A 25,564-nucleotide genomic window follows, 5' to 3' on the forward strand; every position below is an offset into this window, starting at 1 on the left:
AATACTGAAGAGCTACAAAAAAAAAAAAAAAAAAAACAGACAAAACAAATAGTATTAAAGAGTAAATTTATTTTTTAATTTTCACAAATATAGCTCATTATTTTAATATATTTTCTTAAGTTTTGGGTCACACTGGGAACAGTGCCTTTTATTTCCTTTTGAAATTCTTTTCAAGAATAGCTCCTTTAAAGAAAGATACTTGCTATGCTTTATCTCTTAAAGAATCTATAAACAGAACAAGAGAGCATGAATTGGAGAATTAACTAGTAATCACTGGCTATTCTAAATGGTCACTAAAGTTCAAATGGTCCCTTTACCAGAGGCCTCTTATCCAGGTAGAAGTTCTAGAGTTTCCCTAATCCTAAATATATATACACACACACACATATATATATGAAGTTGACTATTAAAAAAAATAGGTATTTGTAAAAATATAAATGAAGCCTAAACCAAAGAATCTTAACATAACTTGTGTAGTGAATAGCCAAGTCTTTGATTACCTCAGTGAGAGTATCTGATATGCTTTTGGATAAAGATTAAATATCCACCCCCTACACACACAATTTAAGAACTGATAAATTCCAAAGACTAGGACATAATTTACAGAACAGTTTGATTTGCCAGTTAACAAGTTTGTTACTTAAAACCTTGTACAGTGATACCTTATTAACAGAATCCTAAGAAAATACTTATGCCTATATAGTTTCTATTTGATTATTCAAGTTACTTTGGATTTTATGTTTGTAATTACATCTCTTTAGCTCAAACCTAAATGTATTTTATTCCTACCTATACCTTTTAAAGTTATCATGTTTCTATTAGGAGGAAATAAAAAAGCTGAAAAAAGAACTGGAAAACTTTGATCCTTCATTTTTTGAAGAAATTGAAGATCTGAAGTATAATTATAAAGAAGAAGTGAAAAAGAATATTCTCTTAGAAGAGAAGTTAAAAAAACTTTCTGAACAATTTGGAGTTGAATTAAGCAGTCCTGTTGCTGCTTCTGAACAGTCTGAAGATGAAGAGGAAAGTCCTGCTAATTTCCCCATTTATTAAGGACCACCTATAACTGTAGTTTTATTTATTTATTAACTTTGTAAGTTAAAACTCCATCAGGAAATCAAGTCTCTGACCTACATGATTTCCATCTCCATATCCTGTACCTTGGAAGGTTTAGTAAAATTTACTAGATATCCAATTTAAAATTAAATTGGAAATTTACTAAAATTTAGTGAATTTTAAATTTAGTAATTTAAAATATGAAATTTTAAACATTAGAAAAGTATATTTTTTTAGATTTTTAAATTATGTCTATCAAATGAGCTATGATGAATTTCTGTACATTCATAATATTTAAGTTTTTTAAAGAGTATGAGGGTGAACTTTAATAATTTTAACATTTAAAATTGGACTTTTACATATACTTACATACTTATATAAGACTAATTTTATATATATGTACATGTATATAAACACGTTATGAGGTTACAGCTATATGTTTTGTTAAGTGTCTAGTAAGATTAAATTGTTTTTTAAATTCTTTAATTCTCAAAATTAATGATCCAGAATTGTTTAACTGATGTTTTTAAATTACTACCCAGTAATGGTAGACAGAATCCAACCTTTGTACAAGGTGGGGAGATTACTATTACATTTTTTTAAGTTTAGTGGTTAAAATTCATTTGCTGCTTCTAAATAAAATCTTGAATAGACATTTGCAACTGGGAAATTCATTTCCTGAAATGCTAGAAGATGTATTACTATATTAGACACTGAACCTTGAGATTTTTTACCTTCTCCACATGGCAGAATATTCAAGGTTTAAATATAATAAAGCTGTTTTTTAATTGCATTTCTAGTTTATACATCAAGTATGATATCTCTGAGTCTGCCAAATTTCTGATTATCTATTTTTGAAAGAAGATTAAACAAACTCTTAGTATCAAAGGCATGGTCATACTTGTTCAGGTTCATGTTGATAATAACAGGTTTTGAATTCATGTAAGTATCTGGAATTGGCCAGCATAAACCAAGATGATGGCGATGAACCTAAAAAGAGAAAAAAGGGTATTTAGATTTTAGATTTTATTACCTTCATTCACTTACAAATATTTGAGTGCCCACCATCTGCCAGGCACTATTTAAGGCTCCACTTTCTTACCCTTTTTTTTTTCATAGCTGTTCTTCTCCTGACATATTATATATTTACGTGTTACTGTCTATCTTCCCCATTAGACTGTGAGCTTCATGAAGGCACAGACATTGTTTTGTTGACTCTGTATTTCCAACACCTGGAAACATGCCAGGAACATAATCAGGGGCTCCATAAAAATGTAATGGAGTCTGTTGCTGAGTGCAGAAGCTAGCCAATTGAAAAATATGGGTGGAGAGGCATTCTAAATATCATGGGGTAGAATGGTGCTTTTTGCTCTGATTGCAGTTACTTAAGTATGGTTAGGACATATACAGTATGGGTATGTTTGGCAGCTGGGGGTGTACAGCAGTTCCAGAAAGTGAAGCAAGGGTCCTATCATGAATAATCTTTATGCCACTAAGCAGTTTTATGTAGCAAAGTAACATTTTTACTTACTGTGAAGAATGGACAGAAAAGGGAGAAGACTGAAAGATAACATTTAGGAGGGTGATATAGTAAATCAAGCATGAATTTTGGCTTAACTTAAAATTAAATGCCAACTGGTTGGGGAGAAGTATATATTCAATAGATCAGAATCTTTAAGAAATAATTGTATGTATGAAATAATGGAGAGAGGGGTTAAAAATGCTATCTGATGTTTTGAATTGCTGGGAGTTGGGGTTGGTATGACAAAGGTCCAGTTTTGAACATTACTAATTTCAGGAACCTGTCCGAAATCGAGTAGACAAATCCAAGAGACAGAAAGGGCACAAAGTATAAACTAATTGATTCTGTAAATATTAACTGTCACCCTGGCACTTTTAACTCAAATTCTATAATCAAGTTTGGGAAATGCGGAGTTAAACTATGCTGATTATCTCAGAGATCATTCATGTGCAACATCCACAAGAAGGGAATATGTAATGTGCAGTTTTTCCAGACATTTTCATCAGCTTAATTCTGAAGGCCATGTAGGACAACCAAAGCCCCAGAAAATGAATCCATATTGGGAAACATTATTTTATCATATAAAGAATGGTGGCATGTGAGATGAGGAAATTAAATTTCTTTACAACACATTAGAATTAACTGCAATTTGTACAGAGTATTCTCGTGCCACTTCTACTTTGTTTTAGGAACATAAGACAAAATAATCCCACAAGCTATTTTTTGCCATTACCTTGATTAAACAGCCATCATTGCAATGCCATACTATTCCTTCAATTTTACCCTCTCTGCAACCTTCAAACCAGGATAATAGATCATTGTGCTTCAAGGTTGGTAGATTTCTTATTTGAAATGCCCCATGTGGTATAAGAAGATGTAATGGATGCTTCTTGCTTCCTAACCCTAAATGGTAAAAATTTCCATTAGGCACATAAAGGTTTCAAAAAGAAATGAGAACATTTACTTCTCCAAATAAAAAAGCCTTTTAAAGCATTTAGGAATAAATTTACCAAAAAGTTTAGTTGGTTTCCTGGAAGAGAGATATACCACAAGTGATCTCATTCACAAGTGTCACCTTACCTCATTAAATCTAAATTTCACCTTCATATACTCTACACTAGGGGTCAGCAAACTATGACCTGTGGGCCAAATCCAACCGAACACCTGTTTTCGTAGTTTCAGTGGAACACAGTTATACCCATTCTTTTAAGTACTATTTATGGCCTTGTTTCAGAGGTATAGCCTACAGAACCTAAGTATTTATTATCTGTACTTTTACAGACGTCTGCCAAACCCTTCTCTATACCATTAGCCAAGTTCACTTATCAATGTCTGCCAAACAGCCACACTGGATCTCTGATAACTTGTATAATTACTATCGTAACTTTTTTTTTTAACGTTTTTTTTTGTTTGTTTTTTTTGTTTTTTTTTTTGAGACAGAGACAGAGCATGAACGGGGGAGGGGCAGAGAGAGAGGGAGACACAGAATCAGAAGCAGGCTCCAGGCTCTGAGCCATCAGCCCAGAGCCCGACGCGGGGCTCGAACTCACGGACCGTGAGATCGTGACCTGAGCTGAAGTCGGACGCTTAACCGACTGAGCCACCCAGGCGCCCCAGACTATTGTAACTTCTTTATACCTGCCAATCAGTCAGCTTCTGATCTCTATACAGGATTTTCCTATTCCAGCTTTAATGTCCTTGAATCCAGCTTCATCTGCCTATCAACAATGTACTCCCCAGTGCCCTCTGGACTTAGACTCCATTCGTCATAGTACAGATTCTAATGCTCATTATGCTATTCAGTGTCAATTCTTTAATTTATTCTTAGCTATTAATACTAAACTAATTACCTAGCCATGAAAAACACATAATTTTCATTCAACACAGTTCACATAAATTTAAAAAAAAAAAAAGTTACACTTGAATAATTACTTTTCATAAATAGCTCTATAATGTTATCATAGGAAAGAATGAGAAGTTAATTCAACCTTTTGGATTAATGGTTAGAGTCATGAATAAATTTCTCCGTGGACGTAAATAGAAATGGCTATAATTCTAAAAGCTATTTAACTCTAATTAGTCATTTTAGTGTGTTTTAAGTTGAACCCAGGAAGTTCTCTTTATAAGTGACAGTTACTGTAACTGAATAGGAAAAGTCTTCACTCACCATATGGGTTTCCATTAATATTTGTTCCGATAAGCTCTAGTGTTTGTTCAAGGAGATCTGATAGCGGCACCGCACTAATTTCCAAAAGACCAGGATCATCAGGATGATGCTTCAGTACCAGGGCAACTTCAAATTCATAATTAACTACAGAGGAATGCCAGCAATACTGTTTGTTGTTTTTCTCCACTGGTACCCAACCTATCAGGCAAAGAAAACACTATTACTACATTGCTGTTCTTTGGATTTAGACGTGAGGTAATTTTTACTTTTGTTGTACATTCTCAATGTTTTTTGGATGTTTATCACACACAGATTATCATTTTTTAATCAGTGATAATGTTAGCAGTTTTACTACTCAATCACAATCATTTTTTAATAATAAGGTTATTTTTTTATTCTGTTGAGGAATTAACCTGTTTGGTGATTCAGTACAGAGCACTCAGCATTCCTTTACCAGAAAATTTACCTTTTCAAGAACTGAACCTTATTTATTTATTTTTTTAAGTTTTCTCTCCACTTTATCTCCATTTTCAAGGACAACAGACCATGTATTAAGTGTTCCACAATTCACTGCACTGTTCCAATATAAACTGAATAATGTATTGATTCCACATGTATTGAACGTTATTGCTATTCCTAACTCCTGTTACCAGAATAGGATCCTTCATTGTGGACAATTCTTTATCAAACAATCACTAGGCTACATATGCCATTGTGACCGTCATATCTTTGGCCTTCAGTAGTCATTCAGGTGACTATAATAATCTTTACTGGTCCATTTGTCTCCAGGGAAACCCAACCTACTTTTATCATAATCCTGCTTTAAAAATTTAAATTTAGTTCTGCTGCACCCCTGCTTAACAATCAACATCAGGATGAACTTCAGACTCCTTTAAATGAAATATAAACCCCTTTAAGATCTGAGCCCATTCCACATCTCCAGCCTCAACTTTTATAATGTCCTCCAGGGTCATACACCCTAAACATTCCAGCCACAGAGAAGCATTACATAAAACTTCCAAGACTCCAAATCTCTGCTCTTCATGGGAGTTTGCCTAAGCTGACCTCTCTTTCCTGCCAGCTAACTTCCTGGTTCCTAATCTTCAGTACAGATGTCCTCTCCCCTTAGAAGCCTCCTCTAAACACCACAGGCTCATCTAGAGTTCTTCCTGTTTTCTCTGACTATACCCTGTGGATGCTTTCCTCTTAGTTCTTAAATCAGACCAATATTGCATTTCCTCTGGTGTCTAAAAGATCAAGGTTCTGATCTTCATTTCTGTATTACTAGAACCTGAGTACTCTGCACATTATAGGTACTCAAGACATAGCTGCTGAACTAAACCTTTATCTGGGGTATCTTTCCATTCAGCACACTTTTGCAAAAATTTTCACATCCCCAAAAACTATAGGTAGCAAACTAACTCAGAGAAGATTCTAAACCTGTGAGGACATTTTTAATATAAAACATCTTTATAGATTATTAATATAAATTAGATTCAGAAATTTTGTGTTATACAGATAAATACTATAAAGAACCAGATTAAAATTAAATTCTGCAATTTCTGGATCTTTTGTTCTTTTTACGAATAAAAACAAAAGCACATTTTAGAAAAGTTTTCATGATACCAGGAATGTGTCCATTTTCATCAGGCATCGGATTCCCATTTAATTGTTCTATTTCCTTCGCTGGTATCCAGCACTCTGGAACAGGTTTGAAGTCCTCCTCAACATTCCAAAAAAATTCTAAAATAGTTCAATAATTTTATATGTGGTGATGCTTTAAAAAAAAAATTAAAAAGACTGAATAAATTCAACGTGGGAACAGGTAGTAAACCCCATTCAGGTATCATAATTATTCTCCATCATCAACACCATGCAACTGCACTTCTCAGGGTTAGAGTATACTAGCACTTTAAATTTTCAATTTTGAACCCACCACCATAAGTAAATAGTGCATAAAACTCTAAAGTAGCCAGTGTTCCAGTATGTGTAGATTTATGATAAATTTTTAATACACTATAAGTATGTATATATAAATATATACATGAAAGAGTGGATATATAATGATTAATGTATGTATCTACTTATAAAATACTTAGAGGCATTTTAACGTAATAATTAAAAATACTGATAATCCTTTGAGATTTGTGTCTGATTTATAAAATTATGGACTTCTCTCTTAGATAACAAAACCAAAATGTGTTACTCTTTATAATATATATATATATATATATATATATATATATATATGTATGTATGTTTTAATAATATCAACATACTCTAATGAAGAGTCATAAAAATGTTAGGAAAACAATTTAAAATATTTTTCAAAAACAATCTTTTACATATAAAGATACTCAATTACAATTTTCTTCTTTTCCCTAAGTGCTTAAATTTTAAGAAGGATATAATGTGTAGAATACCACAGCAAGAAATAAGCCAAAACTATAGATTTAAGTCAGAAAAAAATGAAAAAAAAAAAAAAAAAGAAAAGAAAAAGGCTCACTAACCTTTTGAGTTTTGTTTTGAATGTAGAAAATTTTTAAATCTTTTCTCAGCTAATTTGTTAGGTTTTCTATCTAGTCGAGCCCAAAGGTATGGCTGACCTAAAAAAAATATTAATAATAAAAGGGAAAAGTATAAGAGGCAAACAATAAAACTTATCTTGGAAGACATTTCAGTATAAAGTTTTTCAATAAACAGTAGGGTGACCTTCCCTAAAAGCAGCAATCCTAGATAACAAAGGTAAACATGTATTCTAACAGACACCGTATGTGATGTATTCTTACCAGCAGTACCTGATGTAGTAAGACTGAAGTCTTTGGTTGAAGAATGGTAAACCTGAGATAAAAGTAAATATGTAACCCTGTCATAAGGACATTCCACTGCCATATTTTATTAGCAACTAGAATTTGTGAGAAAGCTACCTCTATACTAAATGGAAACATATCCAGATTATCATATTCACACTTTTCCTGAAACGTAACTGTGTGCTGTAAGGGTTAGTTCCCAAAAATCTGTAATTAGGCTGAGCTGTTTTGCATGGCTCTGATCCCTGGTTCAAGGCATGAAACAGTGATTATTAGTGATTTGTAATCATGGACCTAAGAAGTTTCAGGCAGTGTGCCTGCATTCTTTACTTACAGCAGTGAGACGAATGAGTCTTCTACCTGGTTTTAGTAAGACTCCTGGAGGGCTCTGCGGTTGAGGCTGGTTACTTAGCAGGAAGATGTCTCTGTGACCAGCAGAATATAAAATTCCTCAGCTGAGGGGTGCCTGAGTGGCTCAGTCAGTTAACCAACCGTACAACTCATGACTTCAGCTCAGGTCATGATCTCAGTTTAAGCCCCACTTCAGGCTCTGCACTGACAGTGTGGAGCCTGCTTAGGATTCTCTCCCTTCTCTCTCAAAATAAATAAGTTAAAAACAATAAAAATCCCCAGCTGAGACTCCATTTTGGATTCCATTACCGAAGTGTGTTCTCTTCATACATCAGTGGTTCCTGATTTGAGAAAGTGTGTCCCATTAGGACCTTGGGGGCTGGGAGCAATGGAAAGGGGGGTCGGTGGGGAGGGTACCAATAGGTGCTTTCACCTGGTCTTCCCAAACCCTTTGCTGTGATGTACATCCTTACTTTTCATGCCCTTGATAATGCTGTGTACCCTTTACCTGCAATAAACTGAGGATTTGCAATCACTGTCATTTGGGGTCCTGCCCTGTAAGTTTTCTTTAATAATCCATTCATGCTTAACTGCCACTAGTATACATCATACATAATGATGCATATTTAAGTTTTTTAATGTAAATATGAAAGCCTGAAAAATCTTTTAGTTTCTTCAAATATACTTTGAAATTATTGATTATAGTTTGTTTCAGACATTACGTATTACCTATTAACTATCCCAGTAAATAAGATGAAGAACCAGATTAAAATTATATTGTCATTTCTGGTTGAACGGACCTTTTGTTCTTTTTACTACTAAATATAAAAAACTCATTTCACTCATACCCATTAAGATGGCTACTACTACCAAACAAACATTTGTGTTGGTGAGGATGTGGAGAAACTGCAACCCTTGTGCACTGTGGGTAGGAACATAAATCGTGCAGCTACTATGGAAAACAGTACGGCAGTTCCTCAAAAAATTAAAAACAGAATTACTATATGAGCTAGCAATTCCACTTCTTTGAATATATACCCAAAAGAATTGAAAGCAGGTCTCAAGGAGATATTTGCCCACCATGTTCACAGCAGCATTGTTTATAACAGCCAAAATGTGAAAGCAGCCCAAGTGTACAATGAGGGGTGAATGCCATATACATAAAACTATGTGGCACACACATAAAATTATGTGGTACATACAAACATAATGTAGTATATACACACAGCGAAATGTTACTCAGCCTTAACAATGAAGGGAATTCTGACAGGAATTACACCGCGGATGAACACTGAAATCAGCTTGTCAAAAAAAGACAAATACTGTATGATTCCAGATGTATGAGGTATCTAGAACAGTCAAAACCATAGAGACAAAGTAGAATGGTGGTTGTCAAGGACTAGATGAGGAGGAACAGTGAATTATTTAATGGGTACTGAGTTTCAATTTTGCAAGATGAAGAGTTCTGCAGATAGATGGTGGTGACAGTAGCGTAACGATGAACTGTACACTTAAAATGGTTAAGATAGTAAATTGTGTTGTGTATTTTAATCACAATTAAAAATGGAAAAATATGCATTTCAGAAAAGATTTCCTGATAACAGGAATGTGTCTAGTTTACATTTAACTGCTCTGTTTGTCTTGCTGGAATTAAGAGGTCATTTTACTATCCGCAGGAAATCACAAAGATCATTTCTCCTTTCAATGCATTTTTTGTCCTTAACTGACAATTTCTATTTTAGTTTCTAGCTCTCAAAAGGCATTAAATTGAAATAAATTAGATACTGCCAATAGTAATAAAAACTAAGGAGTTGGCAGCAGAATCAGGGGCGTAAGAACAAGCTTTAGGATTAAACAAAGGTTCCATCACCTATTCAGTCATTCATTAATTATATGGTCTTGGACAAATTATTTAAGTTCTCTGAAGATCGGTTTCCGTATCTGTGAAATGGAGAGGCTACTGTGCAAATTAGAGATAACATGTATAAAGCATTTATCACATTGTCTGCCTTTAATGAGTATTAAATGTTAATTACCTTTTCCTCCCTCAAGAGAAAGATAAGTGTAACATTTGTGACTTTATTATTGTGCTATTATAGTTAGAGTGCGAAGGGTTTATGAAGGGTAAATGCCCCATTTCAGATATATATAGTTTGTAAAGTGATTAAAGATATTTGTAGGGGTGCGTGGGTGGCGTGGTCAGTTAAGCGTCCAACTTTGGCTCAGGTCACAATCTCGTGTTTCGTGGGTTTGAGCCCCTCATCGGGCTTAGAGCCTGGAACCTGCTTCGGATCCTGTGTCTCCCTCTCTCTTTGCCCCTCCCCAACTCGCACTGTCTGTCTCTCTCAAAAACAAACATTAATAATAATAATAATAATATTTGTAGTAGTTTTATTTTACCTTTATAGTTAGTAATATAACAACATGTTCCATCCACTTTTTCTGTTGGAATTGCACTGTATATATCTGCATCTAATGCCTTGTGACTTATAGTTTCAGTTGCCAAAACTTTAAATGGCTTAAAAAAGAGAGAAAGAAAACTGGTTTAAGATCAACAGTCTCTACACCTTCACACATACTCCCACCTGAAATGTTCTTAATTTCACTATTTCTGAAGTATAATCTCCTGCTTACCTTGCAAGACAATTTAAAAACATTTGTCCCGTGAAATTCTCATGAATCACCCCTTCCTTTCTATCACAGCAATACCTGTTTTCCCACACAGATTTGCAATTATTCATGTTTCTTTATCCACCATAATGAGCTGACACCAGGAACCGTGTCCTATACAGCACTGTATCCCTAGCACAGACTGTTCCATCATCCACTTGAGAACTTGACAATTATTTGCTAAATGCCTTCTATGGGTCAAGTAAGCATTGTCCTCCACACTAGGAAATATAAAGGTTAATAAAAAAAGAATACCTGCCTTTGGTAGAACTTTCATTTGAATGAGTGGGAAAATAGTAACAGAATGTGTAATACAATGTCAGGTATAATTTATAATTGATGCTAAGAAGAAAAACAAATGGGACTCTTTCAGCTTTAGCAGTAGTAAATTGCAAAACTTACGGTTTTCCTACTGTCAGGAAGAGCCGCCAACACCAACAAGAATGGAGGAAAAGACAGTTTCTGCGATTCCTACCAACTTTTTATCTGTAGCTTATTTTTATTTCTGAGAAAGACTTAAGCCACCATTTTACAGTATAAATTAACATTCAACTTTCATGTGAAAAATACTGCACAATACTGGTGTGTACAGGTTTAAAACTAGTATGTGGAAGTACTATTTCAGAGGCACGTAGACTTAGGAAATTAGCACCACTCTGTTCCTGACTCAGTACTTTCAAGATAAAACAATGATCGGGGATTTATCACTAACTTCTGCAATTAGTAGCAGACGATATCAATTTAACCTGTGGTAGCAGAAGAGAGGAGGTTTGGCCCAACAGCAGTGTTTGTGTGTATTCAAATTTACCAAGGATCCTACGGAGGAGATTACTCTGATGGAGCTCTTGATGAGTCTCCAAATATTCCTTCCATAAGAATCAATTTTCAACCACTCTTTGCTAGCACCATGTCCAAAAGACAATATAAGATACCAAAGGGTACACAAAGTTCCCCGTCTCATTGAAGTCTTTAAACTGTGACTGGAAAAAACAAGGCATGTATGTTTGAAAAGTAATAGTAAATGTCAACTGAGTGATCCTCTACAACTTCTGGGTGGAAGAACTCACTGGGATAACTAAGATGATCAAAGATTTCAGAGAAGGTCTGATTCGAAAATCCCGGAAGTAATCCAGGCAAAGTGCACAGCCTGAGCAAAAACAGACGAGACTGTGCCCGGAGTGTTCACAGGATGAAAGAGACTTTACTCAAATAGAGACTTCCCTTTAAGGAGGCAAGTCTGTCACAAACACACATGGCATTTTCTGCTGCACTGAGCCCAGGCACCTCATGGTAGGTCCAACAGGCACTTCAAGAGTAGAATGGACCTGATTAATGGGAAGCCTTGAATTACAGTTAAGGATTTGGATACTATGCTATAAATAATAGCGTAAGCTAATCTTAACTACAGAGGGACATGAACAGGGGCTTATTTTTCCAGGTGTAGGGTCCTTTTACAAACTACACGCCTCCACCCCCAACGTACAAAGTTGAGAATCACAGCTAGAGTGAATCACTACTTGGTTTGTTATGACTAAAAAAACACAAGTTTGGCAACTACTGCTACAGACATTTAGTAGTTAACTGCAGGGTTTTGACTAGGGAAGACCCTAACAATGATCATTCCGGGTGGCAATAAAGAACGATTAGGCAGTGCCATAAACTGTGCATAAACTATTAAGAACTATAACAGCAATGGCACTAAAAAGGATGTTATAAGGCAAAAAGTGTCAAGGTGAATGGAAAATTGGCACAAAAAGGTTCCAAGGTTCATTCTTTAATTCAACAAATATTCACCCAGTGCCTACTACACGTCAGGTCCTAAAAATTGGGACTAGAAACAACAAGGCAGTCTCAAAACAAGAACACATGTGCAAACGATGTAAAGGGGGGTGGGAGCCTATGCCAAATGCACATGATGAATTTTGTATAAGTTCAAAGTACTCAATATCTGGGGATTCTGCCATCAAGGACTTTCCTACATATTAAAGAATTACCCTGATACTGGCTACTAATCATTCACCAGTACTTACTAAGGTCCCTCGATGTGTAAAACCCAGTGCTGAGAGAAACACCCAGAGATGGGAACACTAGTTAGAATCAAGCAGGTAATTACTGGTAACAATACGTGAGATCTGATCTTTAGTGACCTAATTAGGCTAGTTGTCAACACCACCATCGTTCCTAGGTTAGAACTGGCAAAGCAAGTCTTCTACAATCTCCACTTTGTCACCACATTCTTGAAAGTAGAAAGTTTGGACTGCGGTGATTATGCGAATCTTAAAGGGTCTTCCCCAAAAAGGTGGTAACCTGAGAAAAGGAACACTATTTAAGATGTGGGATTTCAATTTCCATGAGACGGCAAGTTTGAATCGCCTCATCATAAAACTTCTCTCGTAGATTCCCTCCCTTGCAACTAACAAGGTACGAGAACCTGGAGCTCGGGGAGTAGAGACCCGTATCCCAGACCTCCCCAGCGAAAATTGCAAAAAAGCTCCCGACCTGCAGGGCGGCTCTATAGCGCCCGGCAGCCCCTGAGCGGCCGCTCCACGGGGCCGCACACCTCGGTACCTGATGCTCCCTTTTGGTGGAGGGCTCCTCTTTCACCTCCGTCACAAACACACATGGCATTTTCCGCTGCACCGAACCTAGGCGCCTCATGGTAGGTCCAAAAGACAGTGCGAATGCTGAGCTCGTTTCCAAAACAGCACCCCGGCCAGGAAAGCGTCCCCTGCAAACAGCCGCCGTGCTCAAGCCACGCACACTGCGCGCCCAAGCACGGCGGCAACGCCCCCACGTCCCCCAACAACAAGCGTGGGGCGGAGACGCACGCGTAGAAGCGGCCACCTGACCGCGGCGCCTTCTGGGACTTGTAGTGCGGAACCCAAAGTACCTCCGTATGCACTCCCGCGAGCGTTGGTCCGGTGTTACCATGAACGAGATCCGTTTTCTGTGTTGTGTGTACTTAACCACACTGATGATAACTGATATAACTGATGATATTTATGAAAATTAAATGATATCAAGTTATAAGTAAAGAATCATTTCAGATGGCGATTTAACACCATTCTGGTGAAAGCTAATTGCTTGTTTTCTTTAATAAGTTCCTCATTGAAGCATTATAGAAGTTTAGAGATATCCAGAGACATTTCAAGTCCTAATGGAAACAGATTTCCCAAGAGGAGTGCTAGAAAACGCTACAATTAAAACACCTGGGAACCCACCCCTCATAGTAATACAGTTTGGATTACGCCTTATTGTGAAGCATAGTATGGTTGAAATTGGTTCTGATGTTCTTTCCTGAATGCAAAGTTTAGCATTAGACTAATCCAAAACCCGATTTCATTCTCAATTTTTTTTCATAGGAATCTCATTTATCTTCAGTATGAGCTCCAAAAGAATCCAAATGGCTTGAGTTGTTGGGAGTCAGTCAGCTGCAGAGCTAAAAACAGCTTTATTTGACTTAGTGCTTAAAAGAATATTGGAGGGTAAGTGATAAATTAATGATTGAATAAAATATTAAATATTTAGTAATAGTAGCCTTTCTGTCTTGTTGAGGCTAGTAGTCTTTACCAGTGAAGTTTTGACTACTGCCATTTTTATGTGCTTGGACAAGACCCACATCTCATTTCTATAATTGTGTTATCGGCAAGAACCGTAGAGTCCAGCATTTTCCTGACTTAGCCCTTGGAAAAAATATCTATATATAAAAGAGGGTTTCCAAAGAATAAAATATCCACCACCACCACCACCCCCCCCAAAAGCGCTATTTTTTTATTACTGGATTCACAGAGGAAGAGAAAAGAGATTTGCCATTTCAAAGTATTTACTTCCTCTTCTATCTTTTTCTCCTAGGAAAACACAAAATGGCCAAATATATATAAGGGACAGGGGCGAATAGAACACCTGATGCTGGCTGTGAGCTATTGGGACCAGACACTTAGTTAAGCACCAGTGATTTTCTGTTCTTCCAGAGGAATCCTAACAAGCAGCTTGTTTCATGGGTCTCAAGGGAACAACAATTAAATAACCCTCACAACTATCAACTGCCATTTCCCAAACTGCCACAGAATCTTCTAGATCCAACATTATGTCATTTCTGAGAGGGATCATCTTCTAAAACATTCTACTTGCTGTTTGAATAGTGGCAGCAAGGCTAACCATTCCTCAGGAAACACTCTATTTCCACTGCTTTGATTTTATCAGTGCTTGGAGCAAAGCCTTTGGCTGAGACAGAGGAGCCCAGGTTAGGGGAGAGACACAGTTCCAATTCACAGTTACAAATGGGGCTCCTATTCTAATGCGTAGCAGCCAACAGCTTTGCCTGATTCTCATAAACCTGAAGAGCCAGCAAGGAGTTACTACCAGCCCCTGTACTTAGAGTGGTATTATTGGATCACAAACTGAAAGAGTTTCTTCTCTGACTGATGTGTTAGTGTTCTAGCAAGCACCAAAGATGAAAGACACTGAATGTGAGTCTACCTTGGCCAACACAAAATACTTACAGAATTTTCAGGCCTACTCCCAGTGGTGGAGACAAATTTCCCATCACTCTTCATTACAGGGAGTAAAAATCCTCTTGAGTATGGTCACAGCTTTTCCTGAAAGACTAGAGTGAATTTCACATCAGGAAAGAAGTGAATAAGGGGTTAAAAAAAAAGAAAAGAAAAAAAAAGAGAGTTTTGTTTAAAAAAAAAAAAAAAGAAGAAATTAAAGCTCCATGCTAAAGACTACCAAAATATACAGATCTATTTACTGTTCTTTGCAATAACAAAACAAAAATTCCCATCATGGTTTGACCTATTTTTGCTGTGTCTAATGGAAATGTAATTGTCCCCAACAAACCCTAAAAGGTAAAAACCTTTTTTTTTTTTTATCCTTTCCCCTATGTTAACCATGATGTTGCATGTAATCATGCAATAATGGTGTTTGGTAACAGTATTTGGAATTAATCCATGCAGCTAAAAGCCCATAGGCAGAGAGAGAATTTATCTGGAGGAAAAGACCACTGAAAGATATTTCTTAGAGATGCTGCTCTCAGTAATTTAGGTGCTTAAAATGAATACTTTGTTGTTCTAGAGTTAGAAAATAGATTAAAACAGAAAGCAAGATATTAAGGTTTTTTTTAAAATATATATCTTTGCTAATATTTTCAAGGGTTTAGCCAAGTCTTTATTCTCTACTTCTTCACTTAAATACTACCCATTTATTTTTACTTTTTCTCTTATTTATAGTTATAGGCACACAACTCTTTTCTAAATTTTAGTTTATTTTATTTCTTAGATTTTACCTTAAAGTATAGATTCAGAGAGTTCATACCAATTAGTCTGTTTTACTTAACGAAAATGGGAATCCATATATCTTTATCTTATTAATTTCCAATTCAAAGTACCTTACATTTTAAAAATACATTTTGATCTACTAAACTGTCATCTCTATGGCATCTTCTACATCACCTACTATGAATAATTTTATTAAATTTTGCTACATTTTAGTTCTTTTAGTAAAAAAACTAAGATGAAGAAAGACCTCTAACTGCTGATTGAAAAGTCTCATTCTGGGAATCAGAGTACTTCACCTTGTCTTCAACAATTCTCAAAATTTACAGACACTCTGGAACCTTTCTGCTATAGGAAGATGTTATTCCTCCTTTTATGATGGATGAAAAATGAGTGAATATAGCTACAAGATGAATAAATAGTCCAGCTTATTTCCAGGTACCTATTAAAATAACACAATCTGAATGATTTTTTCCCAATTCATTGGATAGCAGTAAGTATATATTTAAATAATTGTATTTATTATCTTGGAGTATAGATAGTATATTTACATATTTTAAAAATGTGTTTTTTTTTCTAAACCATATATAGAAATGAGAATTTAGAAAACAGCTATTTACTTGTGAAATACTTAATATTTTTGACTATGAAATTAGGAACTAGTTTAAGTCCCATATTCAATCAGAACATTAAAAGACAAAATATTTTATTTTTACTAGCCTATTTGGTTAATATACTAGAATTGAGAAAGAAAGACCATACAGAATTCACTAAGATAGGCTGGCCTGCAGTTACGTGTGAGGTCAGTTATGATGAGCAAACAATGGATTAGGTAACAATGAGGAAAATTCTGGAAGTTTGAGTTTGTGTGCTTACTAGCAACCACATTCAACATTTCTGCAAAGCTAGAGAAGGTATCTTCTAATTTAAATTTCTTTAAGAATTATCTATGGTGTAATATACTGTCAACAGGAGGTCAGTTTTAAAGGAATACTACTGATAGCCTGAAAGACTGTGGAAAAGAAATTTTCCCCCCTTACGCACTGATAGTTCTCATATTTGCATTCCTGCAATTCTTATATTAAAAAACATTGGATTAGCAGCAAGAGAGTTGAAAATGGCAGAAGTTGGGAATGACTGCTATTTCTTTTTTAATTCAACATGCATAAAGGTAAATATTGTACAATTTATGGTACTTCACATGCTTAAGCTTTTTAGTAGAATGAAGGAAGATAAGGCAATAATTTGTATTGCTGAGTCAAAATTTATTATTTTCCTGCAAAATATTATACATATTTTCAATCTGAAGTAAAAGCTTATCATGTATTTTTGACATATTGAATTTCTCTAAGGAAATTAAAATTATTATTTGTTTACAATTGTTAAATGCCTATGGATTTTTTGTCTTCATGTCTCACTTTTGCCTATATAATGACTCATTGAGACATCAGATTTTTAATACTGAAACATATTGAAACATTGTATGATACATCATATTGTTATGGTTAGTGTGATTCCAATCATATAAATTCAAAAAGTTAAATTCACCTTACTATCAAACTTTGTTTAATAAATCTAATTGATTTCCTATTTGAAATTTATTAACCCAATTACTGAATTTTTCCCTGTTGACATTTAACAGCAAATATATGATAACGTGGAAAAAGGAAAAGAAGTAATATAAACAAATTAGCTAAATATGAATTCAAGTTTTTAAGGCTAAAGGGGAAAAATATTTAAGAGATTAGAATTAATGGATCTCACTGAAACCAAATAAATGTAGAAACTTGGAGCTTCATGTTCATGCCAAAATGAAAGACACAATGAATGTGATTTAAAGTGTTTCATCTCTGCTAGGAAAACTGAATGGGTTCAACCTCTTTGACCATAAGAATTAAATCCATTTCAATTGCCTGTCCCCTTATAATTAAACATAGAGATGATAAATAATAATAGAATTTCTATTCCATATGTGCAGAGTTTTGTCTGTTTTATTGCTGTATCCTCAAGTACTTAGCACAGTAATTTATGGGTGGTAAATTCTTACTAAATAATTAAATTATTAAATAACAATAATAATAGCAACCACAATACCTTCCTCATATAATTTTTACAATCTGTGAAGAGGGCATTTTATTCCTTTCATACAGATAAGGAAACTGAGGCACAGAAAGGGTGAGTAATGTATTAACTTTGTAACTATGGACAAGTAATGGAACCAAGAGTTCAAATACTGGTTTATCTAGCCCCTGTCCACTATCCTATACTACGAGATCCACAAATCCACTTTTAAAAAGGGGAAATAGTGAAGACAGGAGTAAGAGGGTAATAAAAGATAAGAAAAAAACATGGAACATGTGCCAAAAGAGAATTCAATGGAATATTTTTGTTGTATGTGACATACCTCTCTGTCAAGAAGATAATGGCCTGCAGTTTTTCCAACTGTGGACCTATGTGTAAAAGATGCAGACAAAAAAAAAAAAAAAAGCAATAGCATCCCATTAAAATGATCCACATTTGCTTTTGTTGGTATATAAAGATGTTTATATATGTATTGGCACAATTGTTTATCTCTGTAGACCAAGGGCATAAAGCACAGAGATTTACTGTAGCATAATGTGGTAATTCCCTAAAATTCCACAATAATATAAAGTTTAAGCTCCATTCACTTCCCCTGTAGAAACACACTTAACAGTATCTCCATAGACTGAGAAAACATTATCTAATAAAGGGATTGATTAATGGAGATCATCTTCACAATTAGAATATGACTAGTGTTTCTTAAAAACAAGACAAAGAGCTGGCTTTTTCCAGAAAGAGAAATTAAATTGTTCTGTCATTGGATTGTGATTAAAACTATCACTGCTCTCATATATCTATTCTTAGTGAATCATATGGACTAACAGATAACAAAAAGTAGCAATTTATCAGTGACTTGTGGCATGTTGTACTATTTAATCATTATATTATCAGTCTCTCACTAAAATTAAACACATTTGCTAAAATTTAGACCTATGACTTTGTTTTGTAGTATTTTTTGTGATTCTAATTTGATCTAGTCATATTTTCTTTAATTAATTAGCAACCTACTGTTGTTGAACACTAACGCCAGTATGTTGAGTTTGCTATACTGTTTACTTGTTTCTTTTAGGGTTCCCAGTGCCGATTCCGACACTGTGAAGAGGCCCTTGGCAGTGACACTGTGTGCTCATTATGGAGAGAGGGAAAATGTTTAGATCCACTTTGCAGATTTAGACACATGGAAATGCAGGTAGAATTACGCACCATCATCATGTTTATTAAAAGAATCTCCCTTCAGTAATATTGAAATGTACACTCTTACAACACAATAGAGAAAAAATGATTCTTTCTTCCACTACTTAATTTTAGGCACTTTGCATGTTGCTCAATTTAAATTCTTATAAAAATGGAGGACTATATTTTAGAAATATCCATTGCATCTTTTAAATAGCAGACTTTAGAAACACTGAAAGCCAGAAAACACACATGATCCTAAATCAGTAATCGTGATAGTTTTGTCACATGTAGCACGTTGTATTTATTTTGAGTATGGCATCTGATCATTACATTTCCCCCACCTCCTTTGTCTAGCAAAACTGCAGCATTTCATGCTTCTGGGAAACTCAACCTCTTGGTTGTGTGAAGATCAGTTGTATCTTTTATCACAGCAAACCTCGAAATATCAATGGATTATTTTTGCCACCAAGTAGCAGTGAGTATATTTTTTTAATAACATGGACATATACCATATTATAATCTGGTTTTGGATTAGCAGTGCAGAATGACAGATTAAATTAAGTATGCCAAAATGAATGTGATTTAATAGCCAATGGATAATTTGGGATGACTCTAGAATCGTGAGATAAGGCTTAGAATGAGCCATCAAGTAACTGCCAAGATGAAGTGAACAAAGAGCAAGTTAAACTTTCTCAGTGCACGGCTAAAGTGGACTGGATTCACCTGAAAGTGAAATGACTACTGACCTCACTAGGCAGAAGGAAATTGTGTCTCAGCAAAGCATCTTTCAACTGGAGCCAAGCTTGGCTATCATGCCTCACTGTTGCTCCCTGTGAGTGTACAGAAACCTATCTTATAAGGGGGCATGCTCTGGGCTGCACACTTCAGCTTCTAAAAGAACAGCTGTACATGTGGTTCTTCTTAAGCTTCAGTTGTGGAGAAAACGCAATCCCATTGCTGCAAAAGCTGTGGCACAACTCAATCTACATAGATGATCCTGAGACTGCTTTGTGGTGAATGTCAACATAAGTTCTGGGAAGGGGATACAGAGGACATGATACCCCAAAACAGTTAGTGGCAAGAAGCTTGCTTAAGGAGTTGGGATAGTCAGTTTCCCTAGTGCTATAGCTCTACACCAGTCTCCTGCTATGGCCAATGGAATCATTTTAGAAATGAGCTTATAGGTTATCAGTCCTTTAGGATTTGAAAAATTGGCTTCAGATAATCCTTGGCAAATGGTAAAAATTAGGTCCTCTACCTTCTTTTGGAAAACTCTGACCTCATGGAAGTCATCATATATACAATACCTTGATCAACAATTCTCTTCCTCACTAGACTGCAAACATCATAAGGATGGAGATCATAACTAGTTTCCTCACCAGTGCTCTCTGCAGTGTCTGGAGCACAGATATTCAGTAAAATTGGATGTACAGATAGATGGATGGGGGATGGACAAATGACTGGAAACTACTGGGTACCTACTGTAGTGAAAGTTATTGTACCTACTAACTGATCAACTTCGCTTCATTGGTTTACACAGAGTATGATTTTATTTCACCAGGAATGTTGTACTAAATTCCTTCTACATAGTTAATACTCTGCTTCTTAGTGGTCTATGATAAAATTACTATTTTTCAAACCAGTTCTTTCAGAACTAGAGGAAAACAGACTGTGTCTCTGTACAAAAGAAGGGTACAACTGACAATTATTGGGCTCCTCATTGTTAGAAATGCCCTGAGCTAAATTCTGTAGGGATTACATGTTTTTTACTCTAATTTTTAGACATAGAATCTGGTGGCTAAAGGTAACTTCTGGCTTTTCTGGAAGTCTTAATTTCTTCAACAGGTATCAAGACTGAGTCTGACTCTTAGAGTAAGCTTTCCTCTCTCTCAATAGAATCAAGACCAGATCCATGCACTGGGACCAAAGCCTAGGCATCATACCTTCATTGTAAGAGGGATAAGTGAGTTTCGTAGGCTGCTAATACCCTGCTTTCTCATACCTCCTTCCTCTATAGGCACAAGAGGGAGCCCCATACACCCATAACACCCTCCCACACACCCTCAACACACAACCCTTATCTGTTTTGAATTCACCAGGACCAATTTCATTCTGCCCTTTATTTCCATTTATCTGAGTTTATTTTTGAACAATAAAAACACTCCTGTGTGTTTATTATTTGCTCTCATACCACTACCATACAACACTTTAGATGTTGTGGATTTTTCCCACATCAATGATTTTTTTCCAAGCAACACTCTACACCACCATCTGGTGTCCTACAATTCAGTTCTAACACTACTAGGAGTTAACACAGAGCCCATGGGTTGAGGGCTCCCAAAAGACTCCCCCACCCAAAAAACTACTTCAGATGTCAATCAAAAGTAGTAGATCCCCAGGCTACTCAAACTCCTAACTGGGCTACAAATTGGAGGTTTCCATGATCTCCCTCCTCAGCTTCCATCATCTGCTAGAATAGTTCACAGAACTCAGGGAGCTAATTACTTGTGTTGACCAGTTTATTTTATACTGTAGGAAATCATAAAGGATACAGATGAACAGTCAGATGAAGAAGTACATAGAGTGAGGTCTGGAAGGATCCAGAGCACAGGAACTTCTATTGTGGAATTGGGGTGTGCTGTCCATATGCAGATGTGTTCACCAATTTGGAAGCTCTTCTAATCCCATATTTTTGGAATTTTTGTGGAGGCTTTTATTGTGCAGACATGATTATTAACTCAATATCCAGCCCCTCTCCCCTTCCTAGAGGATGGGGAGGAGAGGGCTGAAAGTTCTAAGCCTCTAATTATGGCTTGATCTTTCTGGTGACAACTCCCCTTCCTGAAGGTATTAGGAGCCCACCCAGAGTCATCTCTTTAGAGCAAAGGACTCTCCTATCACCCAGGAAATTTCTGAGATTTGAGTTCTATGTCAGGAAGCAGTGTCAAAAGCCAAATATTAGAACAAAAGATGCTCCCCCATACTCTTGTTATTTATGAAATTACAAGGATTTTAGGAGCTCTGTTCCAGGAACTGGTGATAGAGACCAATATATATGTTTTCTATTATTTAATATCAGTGAATACCAGAAAGCCCATCTCTCAATTGACTCATGTCTATCCTTATTTGGTCCCTTGCATCCATGCCTCCCCAACTTTCCATTATCAGCAGGATTCTTCCTCAACTTCCTCTCTGAACTTTCCCTTCATCTTCATATCTAACATAAGCATAATTTTCTTCTCCAGACCCTACTTCTCCTGCAGCACTTTGCCAAATGGTGGCTGTTTTTTTTTCTCCCAGCTCTCAAGTAGCATTTGACCTGGAGGTGAGGTAGAAGGTTTCCTTGGTCCTTACTGCCAACTTCAAACTGCTCTCTGTCCCTTCTCCCTAAAGCCATCCAGCTTGTATTTCATGCCAACAGATTATTAACAGCCAACAGTGTTGCTGGTTTTTGTTGTTGTTTTTTTGCCTCTGTTTACATCCATCCAGGTCTCTCCTTGTTTTTCAGAAGTCTGAACTCCTGGCTCATTGTCCTCACATTGTACTCCTGTGTCAATTCTTGGTGATTTCAATATATAAAAATATGATATGCACATCACCCTAGCCTCTCAGTTCCTCGAACTCAATTCCTCCACTGATCTTTTCTTCCCCATCTCAGTCACTCTCTCTTAGTCATAACCAAATGCTAATTACCACCACGTACCCCATGATCTCGATTACATGCATTTCACCCTATGGCTTGTTTTCTATTTCAGTCCTTCCAGAATCTTGAGGTAAACAATGCTTCAAGTCCACTGGGACCTTCAATTCATTGTTTGTACCATCTTTTCATAATCCCTTACCCCCCGGATATCTTCTCGAACCTCAATCTAGTAATCTGTCCCTTGCATACAACTTCTACTCTCTTGCTACTTTCTGCCTTCACTGTACTTGCTTAGCAACCATAAACACAACTTGCCACCTACTCAGTTCCTGAATCTATCACAGCTGAACATAGCTTTGGTAAAATATGTAGGTGTGCTTATTGAATTAAATTCATGACCACAGACCTCAAATGAGACCTTAATGCTGACTGCCAATCATACCACACAATACTTCCCCAGTTCTTCTATATTCTCCTACACCTTCGTTTCATACCTTCCTCCTTCCTTAAACTTCCTATCCCCCCACCCACCTTAGGTGATGACCTTACATCTGACTGAACTGAGAAACTTTAAGTACTGAGGATAGCCTCCACAAATTTCCATCTATACTCATCTATTAGAATGTGTACTTGCCTTTTCCCTACTCTTACCAAAGATGAGCGCCTAGCCAAAGGCTATCTTTCCATTTATTAACTACATCTTATCCACTCTGGTCTACTCAAGAACACTGATGCAACAAGTCTTTCCTCTGTCTTCTATATCATTTTTTTTCATTTTTATTGGATCATTCCTATCAGCATACAAGTATATATTTATTTCTCTAATTAAGGAAAAAATACTCCATTCTCTTGATTCATTCTCTCACAAGCTACAAACCCATATTTTTCTTTCCCTTTGTAGCAGTTCTCCTCAAAACGGTTGTCTATTCCTGCTGTTATCGGATCTTCCTCTCCCATTGTCTCTTAATCCTGTGTAAAAAAAAGGCTTTTCAGCCCCTTTCACCAGTGTTACACAAATTGTTAAATCCAGTGGTCAATTCTCAGTCTTTACATAATTTGAACCATTAGCAATATTTGATGCGATGCTATACTTAAAAAAATTTTTTTTCTAACGCTTGTGTACATAGTGCTCTATTTTCACTCTCCCTTGTTGATTTTTCCTCAACTTCTTACATGTGGAATGTTCTAGGAGATAGTCCTTAGTTCTCTTTTCTGTCTACTCCCTTGGTAATCTCATATCTCACATCCAATCCATACAAAAATCCTGATTACTTTCTTAACATATCCAGAGTCTGCCTTTTCTCATCATTCCTGCTACTCCCACCCTGGGCCATGCCACTACCATCATCTGATGCCTGAATTATCGCAACAGCCTCTTAACTCTTCAACTCTTGTCCTTCTATGTCTGTTCTAAGCACAGTTGCCAGAGTGATACGCTCAGATGTCATACTTCCAGTGGCTTTTCATTTAATTCAGAGTAAAAGCAGAGTCCTTAACAGAGGCTTACATGACCCTACTTGATTTGATGCCCTGTTGACTCTGAATTTATCTTACATAACTCTTTTACTTGCTCACTCTCTCCAACCACACTAGTTCCCTTGCTTTTCCCTGCTTTAGGGGCTTTGCATGAAATGCTCTTCTGTTAATATCTTTATAGCTAATTCCTTTACCTCTTCAAGGCTTTCCACAAAAATGACCTATTAATGAGGTCTAATCTAAACACTCTTCTTGGAATGTAGTCAGCCTTATCACTTCCTCCCTACACATTTCCAATATTCCTGGCCTTGCTCTCCATTCTTTTTGAGATACACACACACACACAGACACACACACATTTCAGATACAGTAGAAGTTCCTTGTTTACTACGTCTATTGTTTCTTGTCTGACTCTGCCCTATAGAGTGAAAGTTCCATAACAGCAGGAATCTTTATTTTGTTCACGGATGAATCCCAAGCACTTAAAGAAGGAACATAATATTACCCTTCACACAGTTGCCAATTCCACCCTAGGATGTCCTGAGCAGTATGGATTTGTGTTAAGCAGGCAACTATTTTCCCTCTGCCCAGACACATTTCTGTTCTATAGGAAAGAAGATTTAATTTCCAGAACTGAATTAACAAACTTAAGGAATTAACATACTTGTTTGAGTTATGTGTTGAACTACCATATCATCTGTTCATTTAAAAAATATTTCAACTCAATAAGAATAATTTGATTTTCTGTAAACCTAATCTTTCCTACAGTATTTCCAGGAACACTGATCTACCAAGGTTCACATTAACCCAAACTAGGACCATAAATCTTCTCACCTTACACAAAATTTACAAGGTTATACCTTTATTACAATCCACCTTTTTATGTTTCAGTAAGGGCATATGATTAATAAATTCAGGGTGGGATTATGACAACTTTTTATAGTAAAATGTAAGTATCGGCTCACACATAGCACTGTGGAGTTTATGTATAGTGTTGTCTCTTAGGTTAAAATAAGGGAAAATTTAGATATTTATTTTTAGGAGCGAGCGAGAGAGAGAGAGAAAGCTAGCGCAAGCAGGGGAGGGGCAGAGGGAGAGGAGGGAGAGAAAGAATCTTAAGCAGGCTCCTTGCCCAGCACACATGGCACTTGATCTCAGGAACTGTGAGGTCATGACCTGAGCCAAAATCAAGAGTTGGGCACTTAACCGACTGAGCCACCCTGGTGCCCCCAAATTTAGATATTTAAATGTGCAACCTGTAAAACTTTCTAGGGCTTCTGCTTGAGAAATTGAGACCCCATCATGGGTTGGAGCCACAGCCATGCTATCTAAGTC

At 36.2% G+C, this 25,564-nt stretch overlaps 3 protein-coding genes across 10 annotated transcripts in view; 2 read left to right on the plus strand and 1 right to left on the minus strand.

Moving 5' to 3' along the window:
- The window catches only part of CEP290 (centrosomal protein 290), a 91,797-nt gene extending 90,086 nt beyond the window's left edge, over window positions 1–1,711 (plus strand). The window contains exon 54 of one of the 2 annotated variants that reach the window (XR_002079106.2): window positions 805–915. Coding sequence is in view for 1 of the 2 variants with exons in the window: in XM_019446374.2 (XP_019301919.2) it covers window positions 823–1,053 (231 nt within the window). In the remaining variant the exon portion in view is untranslated. Of the gene's footprint in view, window positions 1–804 lie in introns of both variants that reach the window. The other variant, XM_019446374.2, reaches the window with a different exon arrangement.
- Window positions 50–13,363, minus strand: CUNH12orf29 (chromosome unknown C12orf29 homolog). 3 transcript variants are annotated; one of them, XM_053895672.1, is made up of 7 exons: window positions 13,076–13,363; window positions 10,307–10,424; window positions 7,256–7,351; window positions 6,372–6,488; window positions 4,746–4,943; window positions 3,312–3,481; window positions 50–2,046 (listed from the first exon to the last, which is right to left on the minus strand). In XM_053895672.1, the coding sequence occupies exons 1-7, from the start codon at window positions 13,232–13,234 to the stop codon at window positions 1,858–1,860; spliced, it is 1,047 nt and encodes a 348-aa protein (XP_053751647.1). In that variant the 5' UTR covers window positions 13,235–13,363; the 3' UTR covers window positions 50–1,857. The 3 variants fall into 3 exon arrangements, with proteins under 3 accessions (XP_053751647.1, XP_053751645.1, XP_053751646.1); XM_053895670.1 differs by having other exon boundaries at window positions 13,145–13,360; XM_053895671.1 differs by lacking the exon at window positions 6,372–6,488.
- Window positions 13,364–13,632: 269 nt separating this feature from the next.
- Window positions 13,633–25,564, plus strand: part of CUNH12orf50 (chromosome unknown C12orf50 homolog) — a 41,693-nt gene continuing 29,761 nt past the window's right edge. Inside the window, exons 1-5 of one of the 5 annotated variants that reach the window (XM_019446385.2) lie at window positions 13,633–13,842; window positions 13,939–14,061; window positions 16,182–16,290; window positions 19,004–19,123; window positions 19,465–19,585. In XM_019446385.2, the coding sequence (XP_019301930.2) occupies window positions 19,112–19,123; window positions 19,465–19,585 (133 nt within the window). In that variant the 5' untranslated portion in view covers window positions 13,633–13,842; window positions 13,939–14,061; window positions 16,182–16,290; window positions 19,004–19,111. Of the gene's footprint in view, window positions 13,843–13,938; window positions 14,062–16,181; window positions 16,291–16,666; window positions 16,767–16,829; window positions 17,024–19,003; window positions 19,124–19,464; window positions 19,586–25,564 lie in introns of those variants that run through there. The other 4 variants (XM_019446384.2, XM_019446382.2, XM_019446381.2 and 1 more) reach the window with 4 other exon arrangements.

Source organism: Panthera pardus, unplaced genomic scaffold (assembly GCF_024362965.1).
Source record: "Panthera pardus isolate Hobbes unplaced genomic scaffold, ASM2436296v1 HiC_scaffold_6, whole genome shotgun sequence".
NCBI classification, from domain to species: Eukaryota; Metazoa; Chordata; class Mammalia; order Carnivora; family Felidae; genus Panthera; species Panthera pardus.

Coding starts and splice junctions, on each gene's coding strand:
- CUNH12orf29 (XM_053895672.1), bottom strand. CDS start 13,234: ATGAGGCGCCTAGGTTCGGTGCAGCGGAAAATGCCATGTGTGTTTGTG. Junction 10,425..13,075: donor GCTATAGAGCCGCCCTGCAG/GTCGGGAGCTTT, acceptor CTCTTTTTTAAG/CCATTTAAAGTTTTGGCAAC. Junction 4,944..6,371: donor TGAAAATGGACACATTCCTG/GTATCATGAAAA, acceptor TTTGCCTGATAG/GTTGGGTACCAGTGGAGAAA.